The sequence below is a fragment of the Macaca fascicularis genome, chromosome 11, assembly GCF_037993035.2.
Source record: "Macaca fascicularis isolate 582-1 chromosome 11, T2T-MFA8v1.1".
NCBI lineage: Eukaryota > Metazoa > Chordata > Mammalia > Primates > Cercopithecidae > Macaca > Macaca fascicularis.
Genome location: NC_088385.1, coordinates 58,103,043 through 58,130,027, shown reverse-complemented (window position 1 = coordinate 58,130,027; position 26,985 = coordinate 58,103,043). Strand labels below are relative to the sequence as shown.

Below are 26,985 nucleotides of genomic sequence, written 5' to 3'. Positions count from 1 at the left end.
ATGGGACTGATCCCAGTTAGCCCGCGGCTCCAATCTGGTCCCCCGCCACCCCGAGCCTCGGGGCGAGAGAGGAAGCGGCTCCGGATGGAGAGTAAAGTGACAATCGGAGAAGGGCAGGCTGCCTTTCCTCCCGGGGGAGCCGAGGGGACCTGCAGAGGGCGGTTTCTCTCCGCTTTTCCTGTCCCACCCCGTCGGCCTGCCCCCCACCCCCTCCGGCCTCTGCGCCAACCCCGCGCGCGGCCCGCGGCTTCCTCCTCTCGGGGTCCTCGTTCGGCCTCTGCCGGCCTCCGCGACTCCGCGGTGCCCGCCCCCATTGAGTTCAAAAGGACGCGCGGAGCGGCGCCGGCCCTCCCCCGGCAGCCCGTCGGACTGGAAAGGTGAGCACGAGGGGAGGGCGGGGGCGCCGGAAAGCCGGGTCGCCCACACTCGCCTCAGCCACCTCGGCCGCGGCAGGAACCGAAACCCGGAGCGGCCGAAGCTCAGCGCCCCGCTGGGACCGAGCGTCGCGGCGGCTGGAAACGCCGCTCTCCAGCGCACCGGCCGCTCCCAGCGCAGCGCGCTCCGCCGGGTGCTGGTAACGCGGGGGGCTCCGGGCGGGGACGGGGGCGGGACCGCGGGGCGAGGACCAACCCAGCCCGCCGCGTCCACCCTGCGTTCGCAGGGGCGTCGAGGGTCTCCGGGACGCGAGGCGCGGGCAGGAGCCAAGTGAGGCTCGGCAGGCTGTGCGCGGACCGCGCCCTAGACGGCGAAGGCAGGCCCGGACGGGGCGGCCAGCCTGGCGTCCCTGCGTCCCAGGCGGGCCAGAAGGCGGCCCACGGCCCTCGCCTCCCGGTCCCGGCCCGGCTGCCGCGCTGCGCCCAATCCGCTCCGGAGCCTAGGCGCGGGTCCTGACCTTCCCGGCCCTCTCCTGACACCTGGTGGATGGCGTCACCAGAACTCCGAGCTGTGGAACCCTAGGGTACCTGTTACCGCGCTTTGGCGAAACTGGGTCCGCTGCTGATTTGCGAACCTTTGCCTGACTTTCTCAGGCCTTGAGAGATCTCCGAGGTAAATTTGGTGGCCCATTGAAAGGATCGGGAGAGAGCGTGTGAAGGTAACACCCCGGTAAAGTGCACGTGGCCTCAGACTGCTCCTGTGGAGAGCCGTTGGTACTTGGAGCCTGAGAAGATACTCAGGGAAACCAGAAGTGGGCAAGAGGAAAAGGGGAAGGGACTTGGGAAAACCTGGCACCAGAGGCGTTTCTGGGACTTCCAGGACTCGAAGCCCCAGGGGCTCACCCGCTGCATTCCTGTCTTTGCCCCTTTTCCTACAGATCTGCCTCTTCTCCAAGGAACTCAACCACTAGTGACAATGACCAGCCTCCTGACCACTCCTTCTCCGAGAGGTAGGCGAAGGCCTTTCCTAATCCCAGTGAGAAAGAATTGTTCAACATTCCCTTCCCCAGACCAGTCCTGGAAGCCTCAGCCCTGGTGGGAAGACTCCCGCCTCTCTCTGCCTGTCTCACACGGGAAAGGCCTGGGAGGAAGCAGGAACTCTAGAGTGTGCCCCTTAGTACTGTTTTAATCTGAAGTCACATGGACATGGTGACTTCACTACCACTTAAAGCTTTGTAACCTCGGTTTATCCAATGATTTTATGTCAGTAATCCCAGGACTTTGGGAGACTGAGGCAAGAGGATCTCTTGAGGCCAGGTGTTTGAGACTTGCCTGGGCAACATAGTGAGACCCCCATCTCTAATTCAAAAGAAAGAAAGAGGCCAGGTGTGGTGGCTCATGTCTGTAATCCCAACAGTTTGGGAGGCCGAGGTGGGCGGATCACCTGAGGTCAGGAGTTTGAGACCAGCCTGGCCAACATGGTGAAACCCCGTCTCTACTAAAAATACAAAGAAATTAGCCAGGCTAGTTTTTTATTTTTAGTAGAGAGATGGTTTCACACCTGTAATCCCAGCTACTCAGGAGGCTGAGGCATGGGAATCACTTGAACCCAGGAGGCGCAGGTGAGCTGAGATTGTGCCATTGCACTCCAGCCTGGGCAACAGAGTGAGACCCATCTCAAAAAATAGGGAGGGAGGGAGGGAAGGAGGAGAGAGGGAAGGAAAGGAAGAAAGGAAGGAAGGAAGACTGATTATTTTATAAGCCTAAAGGAAGGGCTTTACTTTCATCCCTCTAATAATTTATAGCTATGGCAAAGAATGTAGCAGAAAGCCTTATAGTTAAATGTGGAAAAGGAATCTTCAAAGATAACAGGGAAATCGTTTTTTAAAAACCTGCTAAAGATAGTATTTCTAACCTCTAAGCTCCAGGTTCATCATTCACAAAATAGGGAAAATAGTACCTATCTTATGATTTATGAAGATTAAATGAGACAGCCCATATAAAACACCTAGAAGAGTGTGCAGTATCTCGTAAGCACTCAGTCACATTGGTTATTAGTACTGAGTGCTTGTTAGAAACTCATCTTTCGGCCGGGCGCGGTGGCTCAAGCCTGTAATCCCAGCACTTTGGGAGGCCGAGATGGGCGGATCACGAGGTCAGGAGATCGAGACCATCCTGGCTAACACGGTGAAACCCCGTCTCTACTAAAAAATACAAAAAACTAGCCAGGCGAGGTGGCGGGCACCTGTAGTCCCAGCTACTTGGGAGGCTGAGGCAGGAGAATGGCGTGAACCCGGGAGGCGGAGCTTGCAGTGAGCCGAGATCCGGCCACTGCACTCCAGCCTGGGCGACAGAGCGAGACTCCGTCTCAAAAAAAAAAAAAAAAGAAACCCATCTTTCCCTTGAAAGGGATTCTGCTGGCTTTCTAATTCCATTTCTCTGATGATACAGACCCAGCATCATAACCTCATTGTTCCCTGAAGGTGTGTGGAGGCCGGTCTCTACTGCTCAGCACTCTGAGAATGGATGCCCACCTTTTAGTTCATCATCAGGCTGGGCCGGCCAAACTATCAGTTATTTATTGACTATTCTCAGCATGTGCTAGTTAGGGAGAGGAACAATGGTTGGTCTATACACCTTTGTCTTCCTATACACAGTCACATTTGTCATTAAGACAGACATTCCCTGCTTTTACTGTGTAGAAACAGGTGAATGACAACACCAGTGGAAGTCTAAGACAGTGTCCTCTGTGACTGGTAATGCACACAATTCAGACTTTTAGTTTTCTGGTGAAAAGAGATAAAAGAGAGAAATGGCCGGGTGTGGAGGCTCATGCCTGTAATTCCAGCACTTTGGGAGGTCAAGGCAGGCAGATTGTTTGAGCTCAGGAGTTCGAGATCAGCCTGGGCAATATGGCGAAACCCCGTCCCTACAAAAAAATTTTAAAAATAGCCGGGCATGGTGATACACACCTGTGGTTCCAGCTACTCCGAAGGCTAAGGTGGGAGGATCCCTTGAGCCCAGGAGATGGAGGCTGTAATGAGCCGAGATCATGCCACTGCACTCTGGCCTGGGTGACAGAGCAAGTCCCTGTCTAAAAAAAAAAAACTTGGGGGGGTGCGGAGAGTGGGGAGAAATGGGTCAGCAAAGGCTTCATGAGTAGGCGAGGAAGGGATCTGAGTCTTGCCCTTGAAAGATGGACAAGGTTCGTACTGGCAAAGGGGCGCAGCAGGTATCTTAGAGAAGGGTGGAATACCTTTTCTATGTGTATCTGCTCTAGATAAAGGTAGAATACCTCATACCATGTGTGAAGCTACAGAAACAATTTACCCTGGAGGATGTTCAGGAAGCGGGTGGGCAAAGGACCTCCAGAATAAGCCTGCCCACAAGGGAAAAAAGGCGATACCTTGGTAGCTAGCTGAGGGATTAGAACCTCGGCAAAGCGGAACTGTTTACATTTTTTAAAATTTTATTATTTATTATTATTATTATTGTTGTTGAGACCAAGTCTCGCTGTGTTGCCCAGGCTAGAGTGCGGTGGCTTGATCTCAGCTCACTGCAGCCTCCGATCCTGGGCTCAAGCAATTATCCTGCCTTAGTCTCCCTAGTAGCTGGAATTACAGGCGTGCGTTACCACGCCCAGCTAATTTGTGTACTTTTAGTAGAGACGGGGTTTCACCATGTTGGCCAGGCTGGTCTCGAACTCCTGGCCTCAAGTGATCTGCCTGCCTCAGCCTGCCAAAGTGCTGGGATTACAGGCATGAGCCACCGTACCTGGCCATTTTTTCTTTTTTTTAAAACTTACGGTAAAATAAACATAGTACAGGTATTACCATTTTAGCCACTTTTTCGCAGGCAGTTCAGTGGTGGAGTAGTCCCCGCTTTTCCACAGGGGATTCATTCCAAAAGCCCCAGCGGATGCCTGAAATCTCAGATAGTACTGAACCCCATCTGTACTACGTTTTTTCCTGTACATACATACTTAGGATAAAGCTTAACTTATAAATTAGGCACAGTAAGAGATTAACAATAATAAAATAGAACAACTATAACAATATACTGTAATAAGAGTTATGTGAAAGTGGTCCCTCTCACTTAAAATACCTTATTTACTATAGATCTTAGAAACCTCAGTATACAATTCTTTTTTTTTTTTCTTTATTAAGTCAAGAACTTTAACCTTTTCACTTAAAGGAAGCACTTCTTGTTGGCATGTCCAAATTGCATCACCATTCTTGTGCTTTGGGGCCATTGTCATGTAAAATAAGGGTTACTTGAACACAAGTGTGGTGATACTGTGACAGCCAACTACTAAGCATAATTTATAGCATGGATACAAAAGGATGATTCACTTTCCAGGCAGGATGGAGCAGGGTGTGAGATTTCATCACGCTACTCAGAACGGCACATAATTTAAAATGTATGAATTGTTCCTTTCTGGAATTTTCTTTTTCTATTAAATTTCTATTTAATGTTTTTGGACTGCAGTTGACCGCGGGTAACTGAAACCTGGGAAAGCAAAACCACAGATAAGGGGGGACTACTGTATTTTTTTTTTGAGATGGAGTCTTGCTCTGTCGCCCAGGCTGGAGTACAGTGGCACGATCTCAGCTCACTGCAAGCTCTGCCTCCTGGGTTCACACCATTCTCCTGCCTCAGTCTCCCCAGTAGCTGGGACTACAGACGCCCACCACCACACCTGGCTAATTTTTTGTATTTTTAATAGAGACGAGGTTTCACCGTGTTAGCCAGGATGGTCTCGCTCTCCTGACCTCGTGATCCGCCCGCCTCGGCCTCCCAAAGTGCTGGGATTACAGGCGAGCGCCCGGCCCTGGGGAGACTACTGTATTAAGTAATTCGTGTTCCTCACCACCATCCATCTCCAGAACTTTGCCTTCCCAAACTGAAACTTGACACCCATTAAACACTGATTCCCCACTCCCCTGGCAGACACTGTTCTATTTTCTGTCTATATGAATTTGACCGCTGTAGGTACTTCATGTAGGTAGAATCATACAACAGTCCTTTTGCGTCTGGCTAACTTCACTTAGCATAATATTCTCAAGGTTCATCCATACTGTAGCATGTCCCAATCTCCTACCTTTTCAAGGCTGAATGATATCGTTGGATGTGTATATTACGTTTTGTTTCTCCATTCATCTATGATGGACAGTTGGGTTGCTTCCACCTTTTGGCTATTGTGACTGATGCTGCTATAAACATGGGTGTACAAATATCTTCTTGAGACCCTGCTTTCAGTTGTTTGGGATGTATACTCAGAAGTGGAATTGCTGTATCGTTATAATTCTGTGTTTAATTTTTTTGAGGATCCACCATACAGCTTTGCACAGCGGCTGCACCATTTTATATTCCTACCAGCAGTGCATAAAGGTTTCAGTTTCTCTGCAACCTTGCCAACACTTGTTACTTTCTGTTTAACAGTAGTCATCATAATGTGTGTGAGGTGGTATCTCACTGTGGTTTTGATTTGCATTTCCCTAGTGATAGTGATGTGGAGCATCTTTTCATGTACTTATTGACCATTTGTACATCTTTGGAGAAATGTCTATTCAAGTCTTGTCCCATTTTTTAGTTGAGCTGTTTTGTTATTGTTCAGCTGTATATTTATATCCTTTTAAAAATTTTTTTTTAAATTGATTATTGAGTCAGCCCTCTCTCTCTCTTTCTCTGTCTCTCTTTTTTTCCGAGACTGAGTCTTGTTCTGTTACCCAGGCTGGAGTGCAGTGGTGCAATCTCGGCTCATTACAACCTCTGCCTCCTGGGTTCAAGCAATTCTCCTGCCTCAACCTCCCTCCTGAGTAGCTGGGATTACAGGCGCACGCCGTCATGCCCGGCTAATTTTTTGTAGTTTAGTAGAGATGGGGTTTCACCATGTTGCCCAGGTGGGTCTTGAACTCCTGAGCTCAGGCAATCCACCTGCCTCGGCCTCCCAAAGTGCTGGGATTACAGGTGTGAACCATTGCGCCTGGCCTCTCTTTTTTTTTTTTTTTTTTTAAGAGATGGGATCTTACTCTGTTGCCCAGGCTGGAGTACAGTGGCACAATCCTAGCTCACTGCAGACTCAAACATCTGGGCTTGAGGGATCCTCCCACCTCAGACTCCTGAGCAGCTGGGACTGCAGGCATGCACCATCACACCTAGCAATACAGTCTATAAAGACTTCCTAGAGGAGATATCCTTCAGGAGCCTTGAAAGTAAGGGCCACATTATGACTTTCTCAAGCCCTGGGCACTTTTGTCTTTGTGGGCTCCTCCTTCACTTAAAAAATATTAAAAATCATATTTTACAACTATCAGTGTAAGGAAGAATATGATAATATAATAATTAATATTTATAATTAGTAATTCACATAACAACCTTAATATTTCTTTGACCTAAAATTTTGGTTCTCTTCCTTCTGATTATAAAAGAAATGAAAATCACTTAAACCATTTTCATGGGCCTTTAGAAGCATTGTGGGCCCAGGGCACTGTGCCTGTTGTCCCTAGTGCATAAGTCAGCCCTATTGGAAGTAGGGCAGTGGAACTGTGCCTTGTGGGCTTTGCCCACCCTGCCAGGTAAAGCTTATCTCTTGCCACCAAATAATTGTACCAGCTACTGCCTAGATTGTCCTCACCCTGTATTAGACACTTAGCATTTTTCTTTTTTTTTTTTTTTTTTTAGACGGAGTCTCGCTCTCTCGCCCAGGCTGAAGTGCAGTGGCGCGATCTTGGCTCACTGCAAACTCCGCCTCCCGGGTTCACGCCATTCTCCTGCCTCAGCCTCCGTAGTAGCTGGGACTACAGGCGCCCGCCACCGCGCCTGGCTAATTTTTTGTATTTTTAGTAGAGACGGGGTTTCACCGTGGTCTCCATCTCCTGACCTCGTGATCCGCCCCCCTCGACCTCCCAAAGTGCTGGGATTACAGGCGTGAGCCACCACGCCTGGCCAGCATTTTTCTTTATTTTATTTTATTTTATTTAAAACAATTTTTTTGTAGATAAGATCTTGCTATATTGCCCAGGCTGGTCTCAAACTCCTGGCCTCAAGTGATCCTCCCATCTCAGCCTCCCAAAGCAGCATTTTTCATTGCACTTATTCCTCACCACAACCCTGTGAAACAGGTTTTATTCTCACTTTACAGAAGGAGCAACTGAAGTTCAGGGAAGTTAAGGAGTTTTCTTTTCCTTTTTTTTTTCCGAGATGGAGTTTCGCTCTTGTCGCCCAGGCTGCAGTGCAATGGCACAATCTCGGCTCACTGCAACCTCCGCCTCCCAGGTTCAAGCGATTTTCCTGCCTCAGCCTCCGGAGTACCTGGAACTATAGGCACCCACCACTATGCCCAGCTAATTTTTTAAATTTTTAGTAGAGATGGGGTTTCACCATGTTGGCCAGACTGGTCTCGAACTCCTGATCTCAAGTGATCCACTCACCCCGACCTCCCAAAGTGCTGGGATTACAGGCATGAGCCACTGTGAAATTTTCAAAAATTAAAAAAATTTCCCAAGGTCATGCAGCTAGTAATGGCAGAGGCAGGATTTTATGCCAAGTCTGATTTACTGCAAAGCCTGTGTTCTTTCTGTCATGATGGACTGCTCCCAAGGTCTCACTCCACCCAACTCGCTGGTGCGCATGAAAGAGAAGGCAGAAGAAAGGGGGCCGAGTTCCAGTGTGGCTTCCCATGGAAAGAACTGGGGGAGCCACCTTTTGTTGGACAGGTCTAGAGCAAATAAGTAGGCTGGCAGACTCAGGTGGCAAAAGATCTGATGTCTCAGTGATAAGAGATTTAGCTCAGCCTGGGAACAAGGGCCACAAGAAAGCCAGCCGGTATCTGGGTTAACAAAAAAAAAAAGAGTGAGTAAACAGAATAGATCTTGAAGGTCATTTGCTATTGGTTAGGATTTGGGTGGGGCCTTCAATCTTATGGTCCTTTGTCCTGACATTCCACTTACAAGAAGAATGATGCTACAGTCTTTCCAAACCTGAGCAGGGAAAGTTTGGAAAGACTGTAGTGCTATTTAATAATTATTTCTTTGTTTGGACAAAGAAATGGGAAAGAAATGGGGTAGAAACAGGAGAGAATGGAGGAAAAGCTATAAGCCATTTCCTTCTTTTATGCCAGCTTTCCTGAACTTAGTTTGTTTTGTTGTTGTTTGTTCTTTTTTTCTTTTTTTTTGAGACAGGGCCTCAATTTCACCCAGACTGTAGGGCAGTGGCTCAATCACAGCTCACTGCAGCCTCAACTTTCCCAGACTCAGGTGATCCTCCCACCTCAGCCTCCGAAGTAGCTGGAACCACAGGTAGCGTGCCACCATGCCCGGTTAATTTTTGTATTTTTGTAGAGACAGGGTTTTGCCATGTTGCCCAGGCTGGTCTTGAACTCCTGGACTCAAGCGATCCTCTGGCCTCAGCCTCCCAAATTGCTGGGATTATAGGTGTGAACCACCTTGCCAAGCATGTTATTTTGTTTAAAAGGTAATACATGCCCCTCAGAGAATAACTTTCTAGACCTTTTCTATGTACAAACATATATATGCATATTTATAGGGTTTTTTAAAGTTACTTAAAAAAAATATACAGAGAGACAGGGGTCTTGCTATGTTGCCCAGGCTGGACTCAAATTCCTGGCCTCAAGCAATCCTCCCACCTCAGCCTCCCAAAGTGCTGGGATTATGGGTGTGAGCCACTGCACCCTGCCAATTTACTTTTTTTTTTTTTAAACAAAGATGCAGTCCTACTAGACATACCACCTGGCAATTTGCTTTTTTCATCTAACCGTTTATCCTCTCCCAGTAATATTGTACATCTCATATTCTTTTTAGCAACTATTTCTACAATGGATGACCTATAATTTATTTTATCATTCCTCTCCAGATAGACATTCTAAGTGTGTCTGGATTTTTTATTTTAAAATTTGATTTCAATGAGAATTCTAATAGAACACTTTCCATTTATAAAAATTCAAAAACTAAGGCTGAGAGGGGTTCTGATGCTCAGCTAGTTCAACTAGCCATTCTATACTAGAATTCTCTCTCCAAGATGCTTCCTTGCTTTTGTCCAGTTTTGCTCTTTCTTCTGTTGGGGAGACATCTGTCTTTTCGAGTTTCTGCTGTTTGTTCTCTTGTACAGGTCATGCCTTGGCGTATTAGAAGACAGAATTTAAGTTCTAGGCTCCCTTTTTTCTCTGGGCTTTCTCTTGCAAGCTTTCCTTATCTGACATGGTTTGCCTGCTCACCTCAAAATTGTGACACAGTGGCTCATGCCTGTAATCCCAGCACTTTGGGAGCCGAGGTGGGCAAATCACCAGGTCAGGAGTTCGAGACCAGCCTGGCCAACATGGTAAAACCTTGTCTTTACTAAAAATACAAAAAATTAGCTGGGTGTAGTGGTGGGTGCCTGTAATTCCAGCTACTCGGAATCGCTTGAACCTGGGAGGCAGAGGTTGCAGGGAGCCGAGATCAAGCCGCTGCACTCCAGCCCGGGTGACAGAGTGAGACTCTGTCTCAAAAAAAAAGAAAAAAAATAAGACCGAGTGCAGTGGCTCACACCTGCAATTCTAGCACTTTGGGAGGCCAAGGTGGGTGTATCACGAGGTTAGGAATTCGAGAACAGCCTGACCAACATGGTGAAACCCCATCTCTACTAAAAATACAAAAATTAGCTGGGTGTAGTGGCATGCGCCTGTAATCCCAGCTACTTGGGTGGCTGAGGCAGGAGAATCGCTTGAACCTGGGAGGCAGAGGTTGCAGTGAACCAAGATCGCACCATTGCATGTTAGCCTGGGCCAGAGAACGAGACTCCATCTAAAAAAAAAAAAAAAAAAAAATTAGCCGGGCATGGTGGTGCACACCTGTAACTCCCAGCTACTCAGGAGGTTGAGGCAGGAGAATCATTTGAACCCAGGAGGCGGAGGTTGCAGCGAGCCAAGATCTGCAGTGAGCAGAGATTCTGTCTCCAAAAAAAAAAAAAAGAAAAGAAATCATGACACCCAGATGAACTCAGCAGTCTAGGAGTGGTACAAAGTAGAGCAGTACTGTCGCCTCCATTTTTAGACCATATTTATATTACTGGTGCCTAAAATAACAGTAATTTAAAATTTTTTATGATTATAAAAGTAATTATTTATCATTGTGAGAAATTTGGAATATAAAGGAAAGCACATAAAACAAAACAAAATTCAGGCACACACCTGTAATCCAAGCACTTTGGGAGGCCAAGGTGGCAGGATCCCTTAAGGCCAGGAGTTCAAGACCAGCCTGGGCAACATAGCAAGACTCCCTCTCTACTAAAAACTTTAAAAATTAGCCAGGCATGGTGGCACACACCTATAGTCCCAGCTACTCAGGAGGATGAGGTGGGAGGATTGCCTCAGCCCATGAGTTCAAGGTTACAGTCATCTATGATTATATCACTGCATTCCAGCCTGGGTGACAGAACAAGACCCTGTCTCTAAGAAAAAAAGAAGAAAATCAAAATCATTGAGAATTCCACAACCTACCTGTAACTCCTGCTGCTGTTTTGGAGTATATCCTTCCAGTGTTAGTGGTTTTTTAGGGACCCCCCGTAAGTACTTTATATGTGATGCTGCTAAGCCATAGCTTCCCCATTCTTTGTGAGTAGTTGGCTTCCTGAACCTAAGAGCAAGGAATGTGTTAAATTCTCATCTTGTTCAATTTGGTGTGTTTCTTTAGACATTTGAAATGTGTCTATGTTTATCAGTTTACTAGTTGCCCCTCAGCTTTGAAGCCTTTAACAAATTTCTCAGGGCTGGGCGCAGTGGTTCACATCTGTAATCCCAGCACTTTGTGTTGTTGAGGCAGGAGGATCGTTTGAGCCCAGGAGTTCAAAACCAGCCTGGGCAACACAGTAAGACTCCATCTGTACAGAAAATTTTTAAATTGTTGAATCTTCCCTGGGTCTGCAGGATCTGCATTTACCCAAAGGGCATTCAGCTCAGCCTGTGTAGAAGGCACCAATAAAGCATAAGACCAAAAAAAAAAAAAAATCTTGCAAAGAATTTGAAGTTCAATATGTATTTTTTGAGACAGGGTCTCACTCTGTCAGCCAGGCTGGCATGCAGTGGTGCAAACATGGCTCGCTGCAGCCTCAACTTCTCAGACTCAAGTGGTCCTCTTGAATCCTCCTCAGGGTTCAAGTATCAGCTATTTTTTTTTTTTTGGTAGAGACAGTGTCTCCCCATGTTGCCTACGCTGGTTTTGAACTCCTGGGCTCAAGCAGTCCTCCTGCCTCAACCTCCCAAATTGTTGGGATTATAGGCATGAGCCACTGCACCCAGCCTTGGACTTTGTTATACTTGTTTTATTATTTAATATTTTTTATTTTGAATTACATAAAGGCCTTATTTTGGCTCTCGCATGGTTTGACGTAACAATATCAATTCAAAAAGACTAAGGTTAAACCCCAGTGAAAGAGTCTCTGTCTAGACTGGCATCACTTCATCCCTTAACAATCCATTACTGCCTCACTTAGGCCTTATATCCAGTCTGTATTTCTCTACCTTGTCCACAAGGATATTATAAATAATCTTTTTTTTTTTTTTTTTTTTGAGACGGAGTCTCGCTCTGTCGCCCAGGCTGGGGTGCAGTGGCGCGATCTCGGCTCACTGCAAGCTCCGCCTCTCGGGTTCACGCCATTCTCCTGCCTCAGCCTCCGGAGTAGCTGGGACTATAGGCACCTGCCACCACGCCCGGCTAATTTTTTGTATTTTTAGTAGAGACGGGGTTTCACCGTGTTAGCCAGGATGGTCTCAGTCTCCTGACTTCGTGATCCACCCGCCTTGGCCTCCCAAAGTGCTGGGATTACAGGCGTGAGCCACCGCGCCCGGCCTTGTTTTTTTTTTTTTTTTTGAGATGGAGTCTCACACTTGTTGCTTAGGCTGGAGTGCAATGGCATGATCTCGGATCACTGCAACCTGTGCCTCTCGGATTCAAGCTATTCTCCTGCCTCAGCCTCCTGAGTAGCTGGAAATACAGGTGCCCACCACCATGCCCAGCTAATTTTTATATTTTTAGTAGGGATGGGGTTTCACAGTGTTGACCAGGCTGGTCTCAAACTCCCAGCCTCCATCACCTCAGGTGATCCACCTGCCCTCAGCCTCCCAAAATGCTGGGATTACAGGCATGAACCACTGTGCTTGGCCTATAAATAATGTTATGATGTTTTCTGATGCTATCTACTCTTGCAGCACCTTCAGTTCTCCTTAAGCCCCTCCCATCCTCACTCTCAACTGATTATCTTACATCCTATTTTGTAATTATTAATTAATTTATTTTTTGAGAGACAGGGTCTGTCACCTAGGCTGGAGTGCTATGGCACAATCATAGCTCACTGCAGCCTTAAACTCCTGGGCTCAAGAAATCCACCCACCTCAACCTCCCAAACTGCTGGACCTACAGGCGTGTGCCACCATACCTGGCTATTGCTTTATTTTTATTTTTATTTTTTTGTAGAGATGGAGGTCTCTCTATGTTGCTCTCAGCCTGATCTTAAACTCCTGACCTCAAGCGATCCTCCCACATTGGCCTCCCAAAGTGCTGGGATTATAGGTACAAACCACTGGGCCCAGTTAAGATCTTATTTTAGAATGGGTAGACTGGGCACAGTGGCTCACACCTGTAATTCCAGCACCTTGGGAGGCCAAGATGGGCAGATCACCTGAGGTCAGGAGTTCAAGACTAGCCTGGCCAACATGGTGAAACCCCATCTCTACTAATAATGCAAAAATTAACCAGGTGTGGTGGTGGGTACCTGTAATCCCAGCTACCTGGGAGGCCAGGGGCAGATAATAACCTGGGAGGGGGAGGTTACAGTGACCCAAGATGGCACCACTGCACTCTAGCCTGGGTGACAGAGCAAAGACTCTGTCTCAAAAAAAAAAAAAAAAAATTATTTTAACTTCAGAGGCCAGGCACGGTGGCTCACACCTGTAATCCCAGCACTTTGGGAGGCCGAGGCGGGTGGATTACGAGGTCAGGAGATCGACACCATCCTGGCTAACACGGTGAAACCCTATCTCTACTAAAAAATACAAAAAATTAGCCGGGCATGGTGGCGGGCACCTGTAGTCCTAGCTACTCGGGAGGCTGAGGCAGGAGAATGGCGTGAACCTGGAAAGCGGAGCTTGCAGTGAGCCGAGATCGAGATCGCACCACTGCACTCCAGCCTGGGTGACAGAGCGAGACTCCATCTCAAAAAAAAAAAAAAAAAAAATTTAAGAGATAGGGTCTCACTATGTTGCCCAGGCTGGTGTTGAACTCCTGGTCCCAAACAGTTCTTCCACCTTGGCCTCTCAAAGTACTGGGATTATACAAGCCGCTGGGCCCAGTTAAGATCCTATTTTCTTGAGCAAATTAAAGTTCTCAGAAGAGAACTGCCAAAGGCTCCCACCCCCACCGTCAACCTGCCACCTGCGTTTGTGCCCATCTACTCTGCTTTTCCTCCTTCCAATGGCACTGTCTCTGCTGCTGTCTGCAGCCAGCCCCTCTGTGCTCTAGATCTCGTCTCTTCAAGGACTCTTGTACATCATCAGTTGTCCCTCTCATCTGAGTCATTCTTACCTGTATGCAAACATGCTGGCATTTCTCCTATCAGAAAAACAAACAAATTTGAACTCCCTTTCCCCTCCAGTCACAGCCTCATTTCTCTGCTCACCTTTACAGAGAAATTTTGTGTAAGCATGTATTTATACTTTGCCTCCAGTTCCTCTCCTTCCATTTCTTCCTTGAACCCACCCTAAATTACGGGTTTATATCCAGCACTTCACCAAAACTTCTCTTGTAAAGGTCATTTATGATCTCTGCATGGCAAAAGCTGTTTGGCTGCTACTCCCCAGTCTCCTTGGGCTCAGTCTTGGGTTCTCTTTATCTGCACTTACTCCTGGGTGATCTCACCCAGTCTATGGTCCTAAATATCTAATGACTTCAACCTCCAGTACCATATATATATATCTGTATTTTATATATATTTCTGGAGAGGTTGTTTGTTTTTGTTTTTTAAATAGAGATGAGGTCTCACTATGTTGCCCAGGCTGCTCTTGAACTCCTGAGGTCAAGTGGTCCTCTGTCCTCAGCCTCCAAAGGGCTAAGATTACAGGCGTGAGCCACCGCACCTCGCCTCCAAATTCTAGTCTTAACATCTGAACTTTGATATCTAGTAAGCAATCATGTTTCTTCCAAATTTGTTCCTCCCGCAGGCTTCCCCCTCTCATATAACTCCATGCCTTCATCTTTGACTCCACCCCACATCCAATCCTGTCTGTCTTTGTTTCAGATTATATTCAGAATCCCACCACTTTCTCACTGAGCTGCTGCAAAAGCAATTAATGCTGTCATGGAAATTAGGAAAAGGGACTGGGTCCGCTAGCTCACACCTGTAATCCCAGCACTTTGGGAGGCTGAAGTGGGCAGATCACTTGAGGTCAGAAGTTCAAGACCAGCCTGGCCAACATGGTGAAGCCCCATTTCTACTAAAAATACAGAATTAGCCAGGCGTGGTGGTGCATGCTTGTAGTCCCAGCTACTCCAGAGGTTGAGGTAGGAGGATTGCTTGAACCCAGAAGGTCGAGGCTGCAGTGAGTCATGATCATACCACTGCACTCCAGCCTGGAGGACAGACTGAGGCCCTGTCTCAAAAATAATTAAGTGAATAAATAATAAAGTAAAAATCTGATCAGTCTCTGCCCAAAAACCTGTAAAAGCTTCCTACCTCACTCACTGAAAAAGCCCTTACCTTGGCCTACAAGGCCTGTGTTGTACAGGCCTCCTTGACTTTCTCTGCTTCTCCTCTCCCCCTTGCTGCCACTCAGGGGCCTCCATGCTGTGCATTTAACAGGCCAAGCATGCCTGGCCCCGGGGTGTTTTTCAGTGCTGTGGACAGCCTTCCCGTGAACTTGCTGTCCCCTCTGCCTGGAATGTTCTTCAATCAGCTCTTTGCATGGCTGCCTCCCTCACCTTCTTTAGGTCTTCACTCAAGTCACCTCATCAGTAAAGCTTCCCCTGACAACCTTCTCTAAAACCACAACTCCACATCCCAGCTTTCCATCCCCTTTTCTGCTTATTTTTCTACATAGCGCTAATTCACATGTAATATAGCATACCTTTTACTTATTTATTTATTTTTACTTTTTTTTTGAGATGAAGTCTCTCTCTGTCACCCAGGCTGGAGTGCAATGGCACAATCTCAGCTCACTGCAACCTCTGCCTCCTGGGTTCAAGTGATTCTCCTGCCTCAGCCTCCTGAGTAGCTGTGACTACAGGCGCACGCCACACGCCCAGCTAATTCTTGTATTTTTAGTAGAGACAGGGTTTCGCCTTATTGGTCAGGCTGGTCTCCAACTCCTGACCTCATGATCTGCCCGCCTCGGCCTCCTAAAGTGCTGGGATTACAGGCGTGAGCCACCATGCCCGGCCTTATTTTATTTATTGTCTGTCTTCCCCCTCTAAAAATGTAAATTGTATAAAGAGAGGGTTTTTTTATTGTGGTAAAATTATACATAACATAAAATTGACCATTTTAACCATTTTCAAGTATACAGTCCAGCAGTATTAAGTACATTCACGTTGTTATACCTTCACCAACACCACTACGCATCTCCAGAACTTTTGCATCCTCCCAAACTAAAACTCTATACCCATTAAACATTAACTCTCCATTTTCCCCTTCTCTAGCCCCTTACAATCTCCTGTAGTACTTTCTGTCTCTATGAATTTGATTACTATAAGCACCTCATAGAAATGGAATCATACAATGTTTGTCCCTTTTTTTTTTTTTTTTGAGACAGAGTCTCGCTCTGTTGTCTGGGCTGGAGTGCAGTGGCACGATCTTGGCTCACTGTAACCTCCACCTCCTGGGTTCAAGTGATTCTCCTGCCTCAGCCTCCCGAGTAGCTGGGATTACAGGCACCTGCCACCACGTCTGGCTAATTTTTGTATTTTTAGTAGAGACAGGGTTTTGCCATGTTGGCTAGACTGGAATGTTTGTCCTTTTGTGCCCGGCTTATTTCACTTAGTGTCATGTCCTCAAGGTTCATTCATGTTGTAGTATATGTCTGAATTCCTTCCTTTTTTTTTTTTTTTTTACAGAATTTCCTTCCTCTTTAAGGATATGTTTATGCCACATTTTGTTTATCCGTTTATCTATTGATGGACATTTGGGTTGTTTGTTTCACCTTTTTTTTTTTTCTTGAGATGGAGTCTTGCTCTGTCACCCAGGCTGGAGTGCAGTGGCGCGATCTCGGCTCACTGCAAGCTCCACCTCCTGGGTTCACGCCATCCTCCTGCCTCAATCTCCCGAGTAGCTGGGACTACAGGCGCCCGCCACCACGCCCGGCTAGTTTTTTTTTTTTTTTTTAGTAGAGACGGAGTTTCACCGTGTTAGCCAGGATGGTCTCAATCTCCTGACCTCGTGATCCGCCTGCCTCGGCCTCCCAAAGTGCTGGGATTACAGGCGTGAGCCACCACGCCCGGTCCATTTTACCTTTTATTTAGGTATTGCATAATGCTCCTATGAACATGATATGCAAGTATCAGTTGAAGTCCATTCATTTCTTTTGGATATATACCTGGAAGTGGGATTGCGGGATCGTACCCAGCATCCCAGCAATGAGATTGCTGGGTAATTCTGTTTACTCTTGGCAGGAACTCTAAAGGTAAGAGTTTTTGCCTGTGTTGTTCACTGATAGAAGCTCAGAGCCTGGCATAGAGTACACACTCAGTAAATTCTTTTTGAACTGTTTAATTTCCCTGTCTAAGAACCTAGAATCTCAGTCTAAGAAGGCTGTGCAGCTTGTCTGACCCAGCTTGCTCTCGGTAGTCCCATTCTGACTTCTAATGCTTGCTGTTTCAAGTTCAGAGCCCTCCAAACAGGCCGTGATAATGTGTTCTAGAACTTTGCTGGGGAATCACATCAAGCTCACCATTTCTTTGCGGAATCCACCTTCCTTCCATGGCCCCTTCAGGTTCCAGATCCCTCTCTCTTTCTCAGAAGCTCCTGTGTCACCAACAGAAATCCCATTTACAAGTTCTTGCAGGGCCCTTGGCTGTCATATCTGGTCCTTTTAGATCAGTCTGGTGCTTGCTGAGTTTCTTTGTTTCTGTTGAGCTCACTTCCCCCATGTCCCCAAAGGCTCCACTGCTCCTTAGTACAAAAAAATGATTCTCTTTGATAGGAGACAGAGGTGAAAAGGCCTGAGGGAATTCTGCTTTCTCTGTTACCTCCAGCCTGACCCCTCAGGCCCAAACAAGCCTAGCTTTTTCTTTGTTCTTGTTCCAGATATAATGCTTTTTAAATTGTCCTTCACAGGGTGCGGTGGCTCACACCTGTAATCCCAGCACATTGGGAGGCTGAGGAAGGCGGATCACCTGAGGTCAGGAGTCTGAGACCAGCCTAGCCAACATGGCAAAACTGTCTCTACGAAAAAAATACAAAAATTAGCCAGGCATGGTGGCACATGCCTGTAATCCCAGCTACTTGGGAGGCTGAGGCAGGAGAATTACTTGAACCCAGGGGGTGGAGGTTGCAGTGAGCTGAGATCAAGCCACTGCACTCCAGCCTGGGCGAGACAGTGAGACTTGGTCTCAAATATAATAATAATAGGCTGGGCACAGTGGCTCACGTCTGTAATCCCAGCACTTTGGGAGGCCGAGGCGGGCGGATCACAAAGTCAGGAGATCGAGACCATCTGGCTAATATGGTGAAACCCTGTTTCTACTAAAAAATATAAAAAATTAGCCGGGCGTGGTGGCACGCTCTTGTAGTCCCAGCTGCTCGGGAGGCTGAGGCAGGAGAATCGCTAGAACCTGGGAGACAGAGGTTGCAGTGAGCCAAGATTGTGCCACTGCACTCCAGCCTGGGTGACAGAGCGAGACTCTGTCTCAAAAAAAAAAAAAAAAAAAAAAAATCTGATGTAGAGTCTGCCTTCTTGCCATTGTTTAAATATTGAGGTAAATTTCTTTGCACCTTTCTTCATCTGCACTTTCTGCTTCACCCGATGGCTTCATATAAGTGGAAACTGACCAATAGCTGCATCTCAGCAAGGCATTCTGTAGAATTTTTTTTTTAAGGTCTTCCTGTTTGACTAAAATATTCTCTAGTTGTGAGAAAGCTTGCTTTTGATCATGTTAAACATTAAAGGTATAAAGAGGATGGGGAGTCCTCTGAACCTCTTTTGGTTCTAGGGGCTGCTCAATTTTTTAAAAAGTAAAGAATAAATAACTGAAAATAAACTGAAAATAAAGAAGTTGCATATAAATTAACATGACTTCTGCATGACACTGACATCATTCCCTAAGTTACCTATCACCAGTCAGCCAGTTCATGTTAAAGAAGCACTTTGTAGCACAACTGTCTGTATTTAATTGTGATCATCTGGTTTCCTCCCACCTTTATCCTTTTTTTTTTTTTTCCTGAAACAGGGTCTCACTCTGTCACCCAGAGTACAGTGGCACAATCACACCTCACTGCAACCTGGACCTCCTGGGCTCCAGTGATCCTCTCACCTCAGTTTCCCGAATAGCTGGACTACAGGTGTGTGCCACCATGTCTGGCTAACTTTTTTTTTTTTTTTTTGTAGAGATGGGAGTCTGGCTATGTTGCCCAGGCTGGTCTCCAACTCCTGGGCTCAAGCGATCCACCTGCCTTGGCCTCCCAAGGTGCTGAGATTATAGACGTGAGCCAGTGCACCTGGCCTCCTCCATATATTATTTAAAAAAAAAAAAATAGAGGCCGGGCGCGGTGGCTCAAGCCTGTAATCCCAGCACTTTGGGAGGCCAAGACGGGCAGATCACGAGGTCAGGAGATCAAGACCATCCTGGCTAACACGGTGAAACCCTGTCTCTACTACTAAAAAATACAAAAAACTAGCCGGGCGAGGTGGCGGGCCCCTGTAGTCCCAGCTACTCCGGAGGCTGAGGCAGGAGAATGGCGTGAACCCGGGAGGCGGAGCTTGCAGTGAGCTGAGATCACGCCACTGCACTCCAGCCCGGGGGACAGAGCAAGACTCTGTCTCAAAAAAAAAAAAAAAATAGAGATGGTGTCTCACTATATTGTCCAGATTAGTCTCAAATTCCTGGCCCCAAGCAATTCTCCTGCCTCCACCTCCCAAAGTATTGGGATTACAGATGTGAGCCACCACACTCAGCCTAATGTACAAAGTAAGTTATTGTTGGTGATTGAACAGAAATTACTCATCTTCAAGCTTCTGACATACATTAATCTACTCAATGCTTTGTACATCCTAAATTCTCAAATGTTTAAAGAAAGCAAAACTAGGAACAACTGTATAGAACTCTAGATCCATGGTAGGAAGATGGATTGCAGCCCTGGGAAATTTGGGGAGGAAAGTGCATGGTGAAAGGTATGAAGTCATGACCAGGTAGATAAACTTCAGAGCTTCCCTTTGATAGGAGTCACAGTGTTGTATAACCTAATCTCAGAAGTTACATACCATCATTTTTGCCATAGTCTGTTAAAAGCAAGTCACCGCCGGGCGCGGTGGCTCACGCCTGTAATCCCAGCACTTTGGGAGGCCGAGGCGGGCGGATCACAAGGTCAGGAGATCGAGACCACGGTGAAACCCCGTCTCTACTAAAAATACAAAAAATTAGCCGGGCGCGGTTGTGGGCGCCTGTAGTCCCAGCTACTCGGGAGGCTGAGGCAGGAGAATGGCGTGAACCCGGGAGGCGGAGCTTGCAGTGAGCCGAGATCGCGCCACTGCACTCCAGCCTGGGCGACAGAGCGAGACTCCGTCTCAAAAAAAAAAAAAAAAAAAAAAAAAAAAAAAAAAAAAAAGCAAGTCACCAGGTTCAACCCATATACCAGAGGAGAGGCATGCTCAAGGATGTCAATACCAGGAGGCAGAAATCATTGTGAGCCATCTCAGAAGCTGTATACCACACTCCCATTTCACAAATCAAGAAACTGAGGTACCGCCAGGCATGGTGGTGCATGCTTGTGTTCCCAGCATTTTGGGAGGCCAAGGCAGGAAGATTGCTTGAGGTCAGGAAGTCAAGGCTGCGGTGAGTCAAGATTGCACCATTGCACTCCAGCCTGGACAATATAGTGAGATCCTTGTCTCTACCAAAAGAAAGAAAGAAAAAAAAAGGCCAGGCATGGTGGCTCACGCCTGTAATCCCAGCACTTTGGGAGGCCAAGGCAGGTGGATCACGAGGTCAGGAGATCAAGACCATCCTGGCTAACACGGTGAAACCCCGTCTCTACTAAAAATAAAAAAATTAGCCGGATGTGGTGGCAGGTGCCTGTAGTCCCAGCTACTTGGGAGGCTGAGGCAGGAGAATGGCATGAACCTGGGAGGCGGAGCTTGCAGTGAGCCCAGATGGTGCCACGGCACTCCAGCCTGGGCGACAGAGCAAGACTCCATCTCAAAAAGAAAAAAAAAAAAGAAACAGGTTCAGAGAGGTTTAGGAACTTCCTCCAGGTCACCTAGTAATATGCTTAGGCAGGATTCAAACCCAAAGCAACTCTCCCTTTTATTTATTTATTTATTTTTGAGACAGACAGGGTCTCACTACTCTGTTGCCCAACAATGCAGTAATGCAGTGCTGGCTCATTGCAGGCTTAGCCCCCTGGGCTGATGCAGTCTTCCCACTTCAGCCTCATGAGTATCTGGGACTACAGGCACGTACTACCACACCTGGCTAATTTTTACTTTTTTTTTTTGTAGACAGAGTCTTGCCGTGTTGCCCAGGCTGGTCTCAAACTCCTGGCCTCAAGCAGTCCTCCCACCTTGGTCTCACAAAGTGCTGGGATTACAGGCCTGAGTCACGATGCCTGGCCAGCTTTCCCTTTGAATGACTAAGCATATTAACAAAGTCACCTTAAATAATATTTAAGTAGTAGCTACTCTATGATGCTTACATGTTCTCTCATTTAATCTTCGCAGTAGAACTACAATGTTGGTTAATATAGTTCCTATGGGTAACAGATGAGAATGGATGAATGAATCAAATGTATAGGCTAGCCACAGTGGCTCACACCTGTAATCCCAGGACTTTGGGAGACCGAGTCAGGTGGATCACTTGAGGCCAGGAGTTCAAGACCAGCCTGGCCAACATGGTGAAACCCTGTCTCTACTGAAAATACAAAAATTCACTGGGCATGGTGGCACACACCTGTAATCCCAGCTTCTTAGGAGGCTGAGGCAGGAGAATCGCTTAAGCCAGGAGGTGGAGGAGCCGAGATCATGCCACTGCACTCCAGCCTGGGCAATGGAGCGAGACTCCATCTGAAATAAAAAATGTATACCTGTTCCAGACAAACTCTAAAACCATTTTTCCTCAGCTCTCACAACATAACAGTTAACACAGAAGACTTCTGTGACCCCAGGCCGGGCGCGGTGGCTCACGCCTGTGGTCCCAGCACTTTGGGAGGCCGAGGCAGGCGGATCATGAGGTCAGGAGATCAAGACCATCCTGGCTAACATGGTGAAACCCCATCTCTACTAAAAATACAAAAAATTAGCCTGGCAAGGTGGCAGGAGAATGGCATGAACCCAGGAGGCGGAGCTTGCAGTGAGCCGAGATCGCACCACTGCTCTCCAGCCTGGGCGACAGAGCGAGACTCTGTCTCAAAAAGACACCAAGTGGGTGTCTTCTCATCGATTCCGACATTATCTACCTGGAGCCAGTGTCAGATACCACAGGTCAAGGGCTGGGTCCCCAAGGCTCCACCTCCCTTCAGACACTAGTCACAAGTCCAGGCCTCCAAAACTTGTGACCAACCAGCTTCAAGTTGGAGTTCCCACCCCTGCCAACCCCTGCTTTGGGGTTCAATTAATTTGCTGGAGTAGCTCACAGAACTCAGGGAAACAATATGTTTACTGGTTTATTATAAAGGATATTGCAAAGGATACAAATGAGGACATGTGTAGGGTGAGTTGTGGGGAGGGGGGGCGGAGCTTCCATGCCCTCCCTGGGTGTGTCACCCTCCGGGAACCTCTGCATGTTCAGCTAGTTGTTTTTTGGGGTTTTTTTTGTTTTTGTTTTTAGATGGTGTCTCATTCTGTCACCCAGGTTGGAGTTCAGTGGTGCGATCTCAGCTCACTACAACCTCCACCTCCTGGGCTCGAGCGATTCTCATTCCTCAGCCTCCCAAGTACCACACCACCACACCTGGCTGATTTTTTTTTTTTTTTTTTTTTGCTATTTTTGGTAGAGACGGGATTTTGCCATTTCCCAGGCTGGTCTCAAATTCCTGGGCTCAGGAAATCCAGCCACCCCGGCCTCCCAAAGTGCTGGGATTATAGGCATGAGCCACCATGCCCAGCCATGTTTAGCTATGCAGAAGCTTTCTAAGGCCAATCCTCTTGGGTTTTTAATGGAAGCTTCATGATGTCAGCATTCCTTTCCCAAATTCTCCCTCTGGAATGAGGATCTTATGGCCCACTATTGGAAAGGCAGGGGAAGATGAGAGTCCTGCCTTGGGGCAGGTGAAGGGAAGAGCAGGAAGAGGCCGGAGAGATTCCTTTTCCTGACACCCACATCCTAACACAAGGCTAACGGGCTGTGGGAATTAGGAGCCAGGAACTGTGGATGAAGACTTAGAATATGTGTGTGTGTGTGTGTGTGTGTATATATATATATATATATAAAACACCACAGTAACCATTTGCCCAAGGCCAGAGTGGTTGAGGGTACTACCATTCCTAGACAAAGAGCGGGGACCAGTGGAGAAAGGTTTGGCCTGGCCTTGGGAGGGGAAGTGCTCTGCACAGCCTGCCTCTGCTTTCTGTATTGCGGGATCAGGATGGTTCATCAGGCTTCCCTGGGCCTGCATGGAAAGACCCCTCAACAGTCTTGGCCCCTCTTAGCACAGGCCCACCTGACCACCACTGATGCCCTCATTTCACTTGCTGTGGATGGAAACCTGCATGTGTCAGGCACTGGATAGGAGTCATGCTCACACCACGCTCCAGCCACGCTGGCCTTTGAGTCCCCCAGTCTCAGAGCTTTGACCCAGGCTCTTCTCTCTGCCTGGAATGTGCCCCATCCCTGTTACCTGGTAAACTCTTACCCCTGCTTCAGCTCCCAGCTCAGATATTCCTCCCTTGGGAGGTCACTCCTGGCTGGAAGACTGGAAGACACTCCCTTGGCCGCACACTTTCCTAAGTGCACTTACGGCAGCTCCTCACCGTGCAAGCTGTGGAGGGTGCTGTGGAGGGTGAGCCCTGGGAAGCTGGCCCGTGTCCATTTTGCTCGACCTTTCATCTAGCACACGGCCTAGCAAAGAGGAGGCAGTGGGTGAGTGTTGCTATTTGTGGGATGCCAGTCAGGTCGGGGTGCCTCCTGTGGGTGATGCCAGGGTCAGCCAGCCAGTTTTCCCCAGGAGACTTCTATCCTGCAGTAACCTCTACATTAAAGTGCTAATAGGAAAGAACAGAAGGGCTTCCTGACTTCCTCTGTAAACACTTAAAAGGGACTTCTGGAGACCACTCATTTTGTCATGTTCTGTCGCTGGGTGTAATGCCTTTAGGGTGGGACTTTCTTGCGCTGAAGGATAAATAAACCCGTAGCAGGAGGGGGTGCAGGATCTATTTTAGGGTAGAGGAGAGGCCTGTTTCAGAACCTTTCAAATTGCAGGGCCTATCCTGGAAGTGTAGAAAAGGGTTTTTAATAGGAGAGGAGCACTATTTCATTATGTTAAAATAATGTTTACAAAGAGTCTGTAAGAATGCTGCAAGAAAATGCACATGCTATATAATGTAAATATATGCGCATATACATCTCATTTGATCTCACTTATGTAAAAATATGCATTCCTAATAATGGCTTATCCTTACTGAGTTACTTATTAAATGTCACAACAACCTTTTAAAGTAGGTACTCTTACCTCCATTTTGCCGATACAGGTTAGTAAAGGACAGAGTTCATATTTGAAACCCAGTCCGTCAGGCTCTATAGCCCCTACTCTTAACCATTATATTATGCAGGGAGAAATCCATCAACATGTTGTCTTTGGGTGGTGGTTTATTTTCTTCTCTATTCTCCAGGATTTTCTATTTATATTTACTATAGAAGTTAAATGATAAACTTTTGAATAGCAAAGAAGGTGGGGTGGTGAAATTTGAAAGCCAAACATATGCTTTCAAACAAAAGAATTCACCCCATTTCCTTTTCCACTTTTCTACATTTTCCAGAACTGATGACCACCCCAATTTTACGGCCCACTGAGGCCCTGTCCCCAGAAGATGGAGCCAGCACAGCACTCATTGCAGGTAATAGACTCTGAGCCAACGCCAAGGGACCTTCTGGATCAAGGGCATCTCTCTCCGGAGAGAGCCTGACCAAATCCATTAATGGGCTCACCCTGGCATGCAAGTTATATTACACACACACACACACACACACACACACACAGAGAGAGCTATAAAAGACTCAGAGGCTTCTGTCAGAGGCACTACCAGTAAATGACAGGTTGGGAGGTGGCCACAAATAGATATGCATACGGACGTTACACTCGAGTACATGGGTAGGGACGAGGATATATGTGGTTGGTTGAGTGGGTGAAGAAGAGGGGGAGGATCAGAGAAACCACTTCCTGTTAGGATAAGCCATTTCCTGTTCCCTCCTTCCCGTTTCTATAAGAATCAGGAACTGGTTTGGGAGGGAGTTCAGTTTTGTCAGAAATCAAAAGCATGTGTCCTTAGCTTAACTTAAGCACCAGCAGACTCCAGCTATTATGTGCCATGGAAATTGGGGTTGGTGGGGGAACATGGTTTGGATGGAAGTGGACACTAGTTAACGAAAACAAGAGGATCTTTATGAAAACAGTGACTAAATCAGATGACTCCAGGAATTACTGAGACATCCTCAATCCTGAAACATCTCTACATTTTCCCTCTCCTTTCCAAGTTGTTATCACCGTGGTCTTCCTCACCCTGCTCTCGGTTGTGATCTTGATCTTCTTTTACCTGTACAAGAACAAAGGCAGCTACGTCACCTATGAACCTACAGAAGGCGAGCCCAGTGCCATCGTCCAGATGGAGAGTGACTTGGCCAAGGGCAGGGAGAAGGAGGAATATTTCATCTAATGACTCCCGGGCCCCAAGGAGCTTATTCCTGGCTCCAGCGCTAACATATTGACTGCTTATTATGGGAAAGTTTTCTCTGAAGCCAGGGAGAAGCATTGATTGATGTGGGCAAATCCAAGCTCCAGCCAGGTCACAGTCCCAAATGTCGACATCACTGACTCCAGGGACCAGGGACATGGAGAAAGCTGTTTATGGTATCTTTAACCAGGCCCTCTTATCAGAGCTGGTGTTTGTGACTGGTCAAAAAGATGGGGCTATATGAGGGGACATCTGAGTATGTGCCCCATCATCTTTTTTCACAGGTTGAAGGGAGAGAAAAGAGTGTTAGGGCCATTGGCTGCTCTACTCTGTCCCCTACCTGGTTACCTAGTGATAGCCCCAGTGGAGATAATGTCCATACAAGGTCTTCCCAGAGGCTGGATACCACAGTAAAAGGCTAGGCCAGGAGGGGTAGGAGACTCTGGAGATCTTACCTCCTGATAAATGTGCTACATCCCCTAATCTGAGCCCTTCCTTTCCGTGTTCCCCGACAACCTCATGCTTACGTGATTTTTATCCAAAATAAAATTTTTCATTGCTACGGAAGTCTGATTCTCATGTGCAAGAAGTAACTACCTTTACATTTTGACTTATTTTTCCTTAAACATTTTTGACATTTTCTTTTCCCTATTTAATGCCTTTGCATGTGTTCTCTCCCAAGCAATAAGAACCTTAGGAAAGTTCTAGAAGTTTGCAGAACTATCTTAGGGATTTGAGACAAAGATGGTGCAGGAAAGCTTGTTCCAGAGTAATGTCATTAGAAACATACCCTGGGAAGGAAGGGTGCAGTGGCTCACGCCTGTAATCCCAACACTTTGGGAGGCCAAGGCGGGCAGATCACGAGGTCAGGAGATCGAGATCATCCTGGCTAACACAGTGAAGCCCTGTCTCTACTTAAAATACAAAAAAAAATTAGCCGGGCGTGGTGGCAGGCGCCTGTAGTCCCAGCTACTTGGGAGGCTGAGGCAGGAGAATGGCGTAAACCCGGGAGGTGGAGCTTACAGTGTGCCAAGATGGCGCCACTGCACTCCAGCCTGGGCAACAGAGCGAGACTCCATCTCGGAAAAAAATAAAATAAAATAAATAAATAAACGTACCCTGGGAAATGAGTTGGTTCAAGCCTCCATCCTGGCAAGGGCCATAATTTCCTAGAATCCCTTCTATGTATATACAGAAGGAACCAGGAAAAATCAAGCTACTGCCTTTCCCAGTGTATCCTCAGAATCAAGCCAAGAGTTGTTCACTTTGGAATTAAGCTAGGTCTCCTTTGAAGTCTTAATGTATTGCCTCCATTGTCCAAGCTCAAACGCAACCAAGTTAAGAGCTGAGGAATCTGGCTGGGTGCAGTCGCTTATTGCCTATAATCCCAATACTATGGGAGGCTGAAGCAGGCGGATCACTTGAGGTCAGGAGTGTGAGACCAGCCTGGCCAATGCAGTGACGCCCTGTCACTACTAAAAATACAGAAATGAACCAGGTGTTGTAGCAGGTTGCCTGTAATCCCAGCTA

At 47.2% G+C, this 26,985-nt stretch overlaps 1 protein-coding gene across 1 annotated transcript; it reads left to right on the top strand.

The window, feature by feature from the left end:
• On the top strand, positions 1 to 26,018 carry SMAGP (small cell adhesion glycoprotein). Its single transcript, XM_045366801.3, has 5 exons — positions 1 to 91; positions 156 to 377; positions 1,313 to 1,384; positions 24,544 to 24,621; positions 25,259 to 26,018. The coding sequence occupies exons 1-5, from the start codon at positions 1 to 3 to the stop codon at positions 25,435 to 25,437; spliced, it is 642 nt and encodes a 213-aa protein (XP_045222736.1). The 3' UTR covers positions 25,438 to 26,018.
• The last annotated feature ends 967 nt before the right edge of the window (positions 26,019 to 26,985 follow it).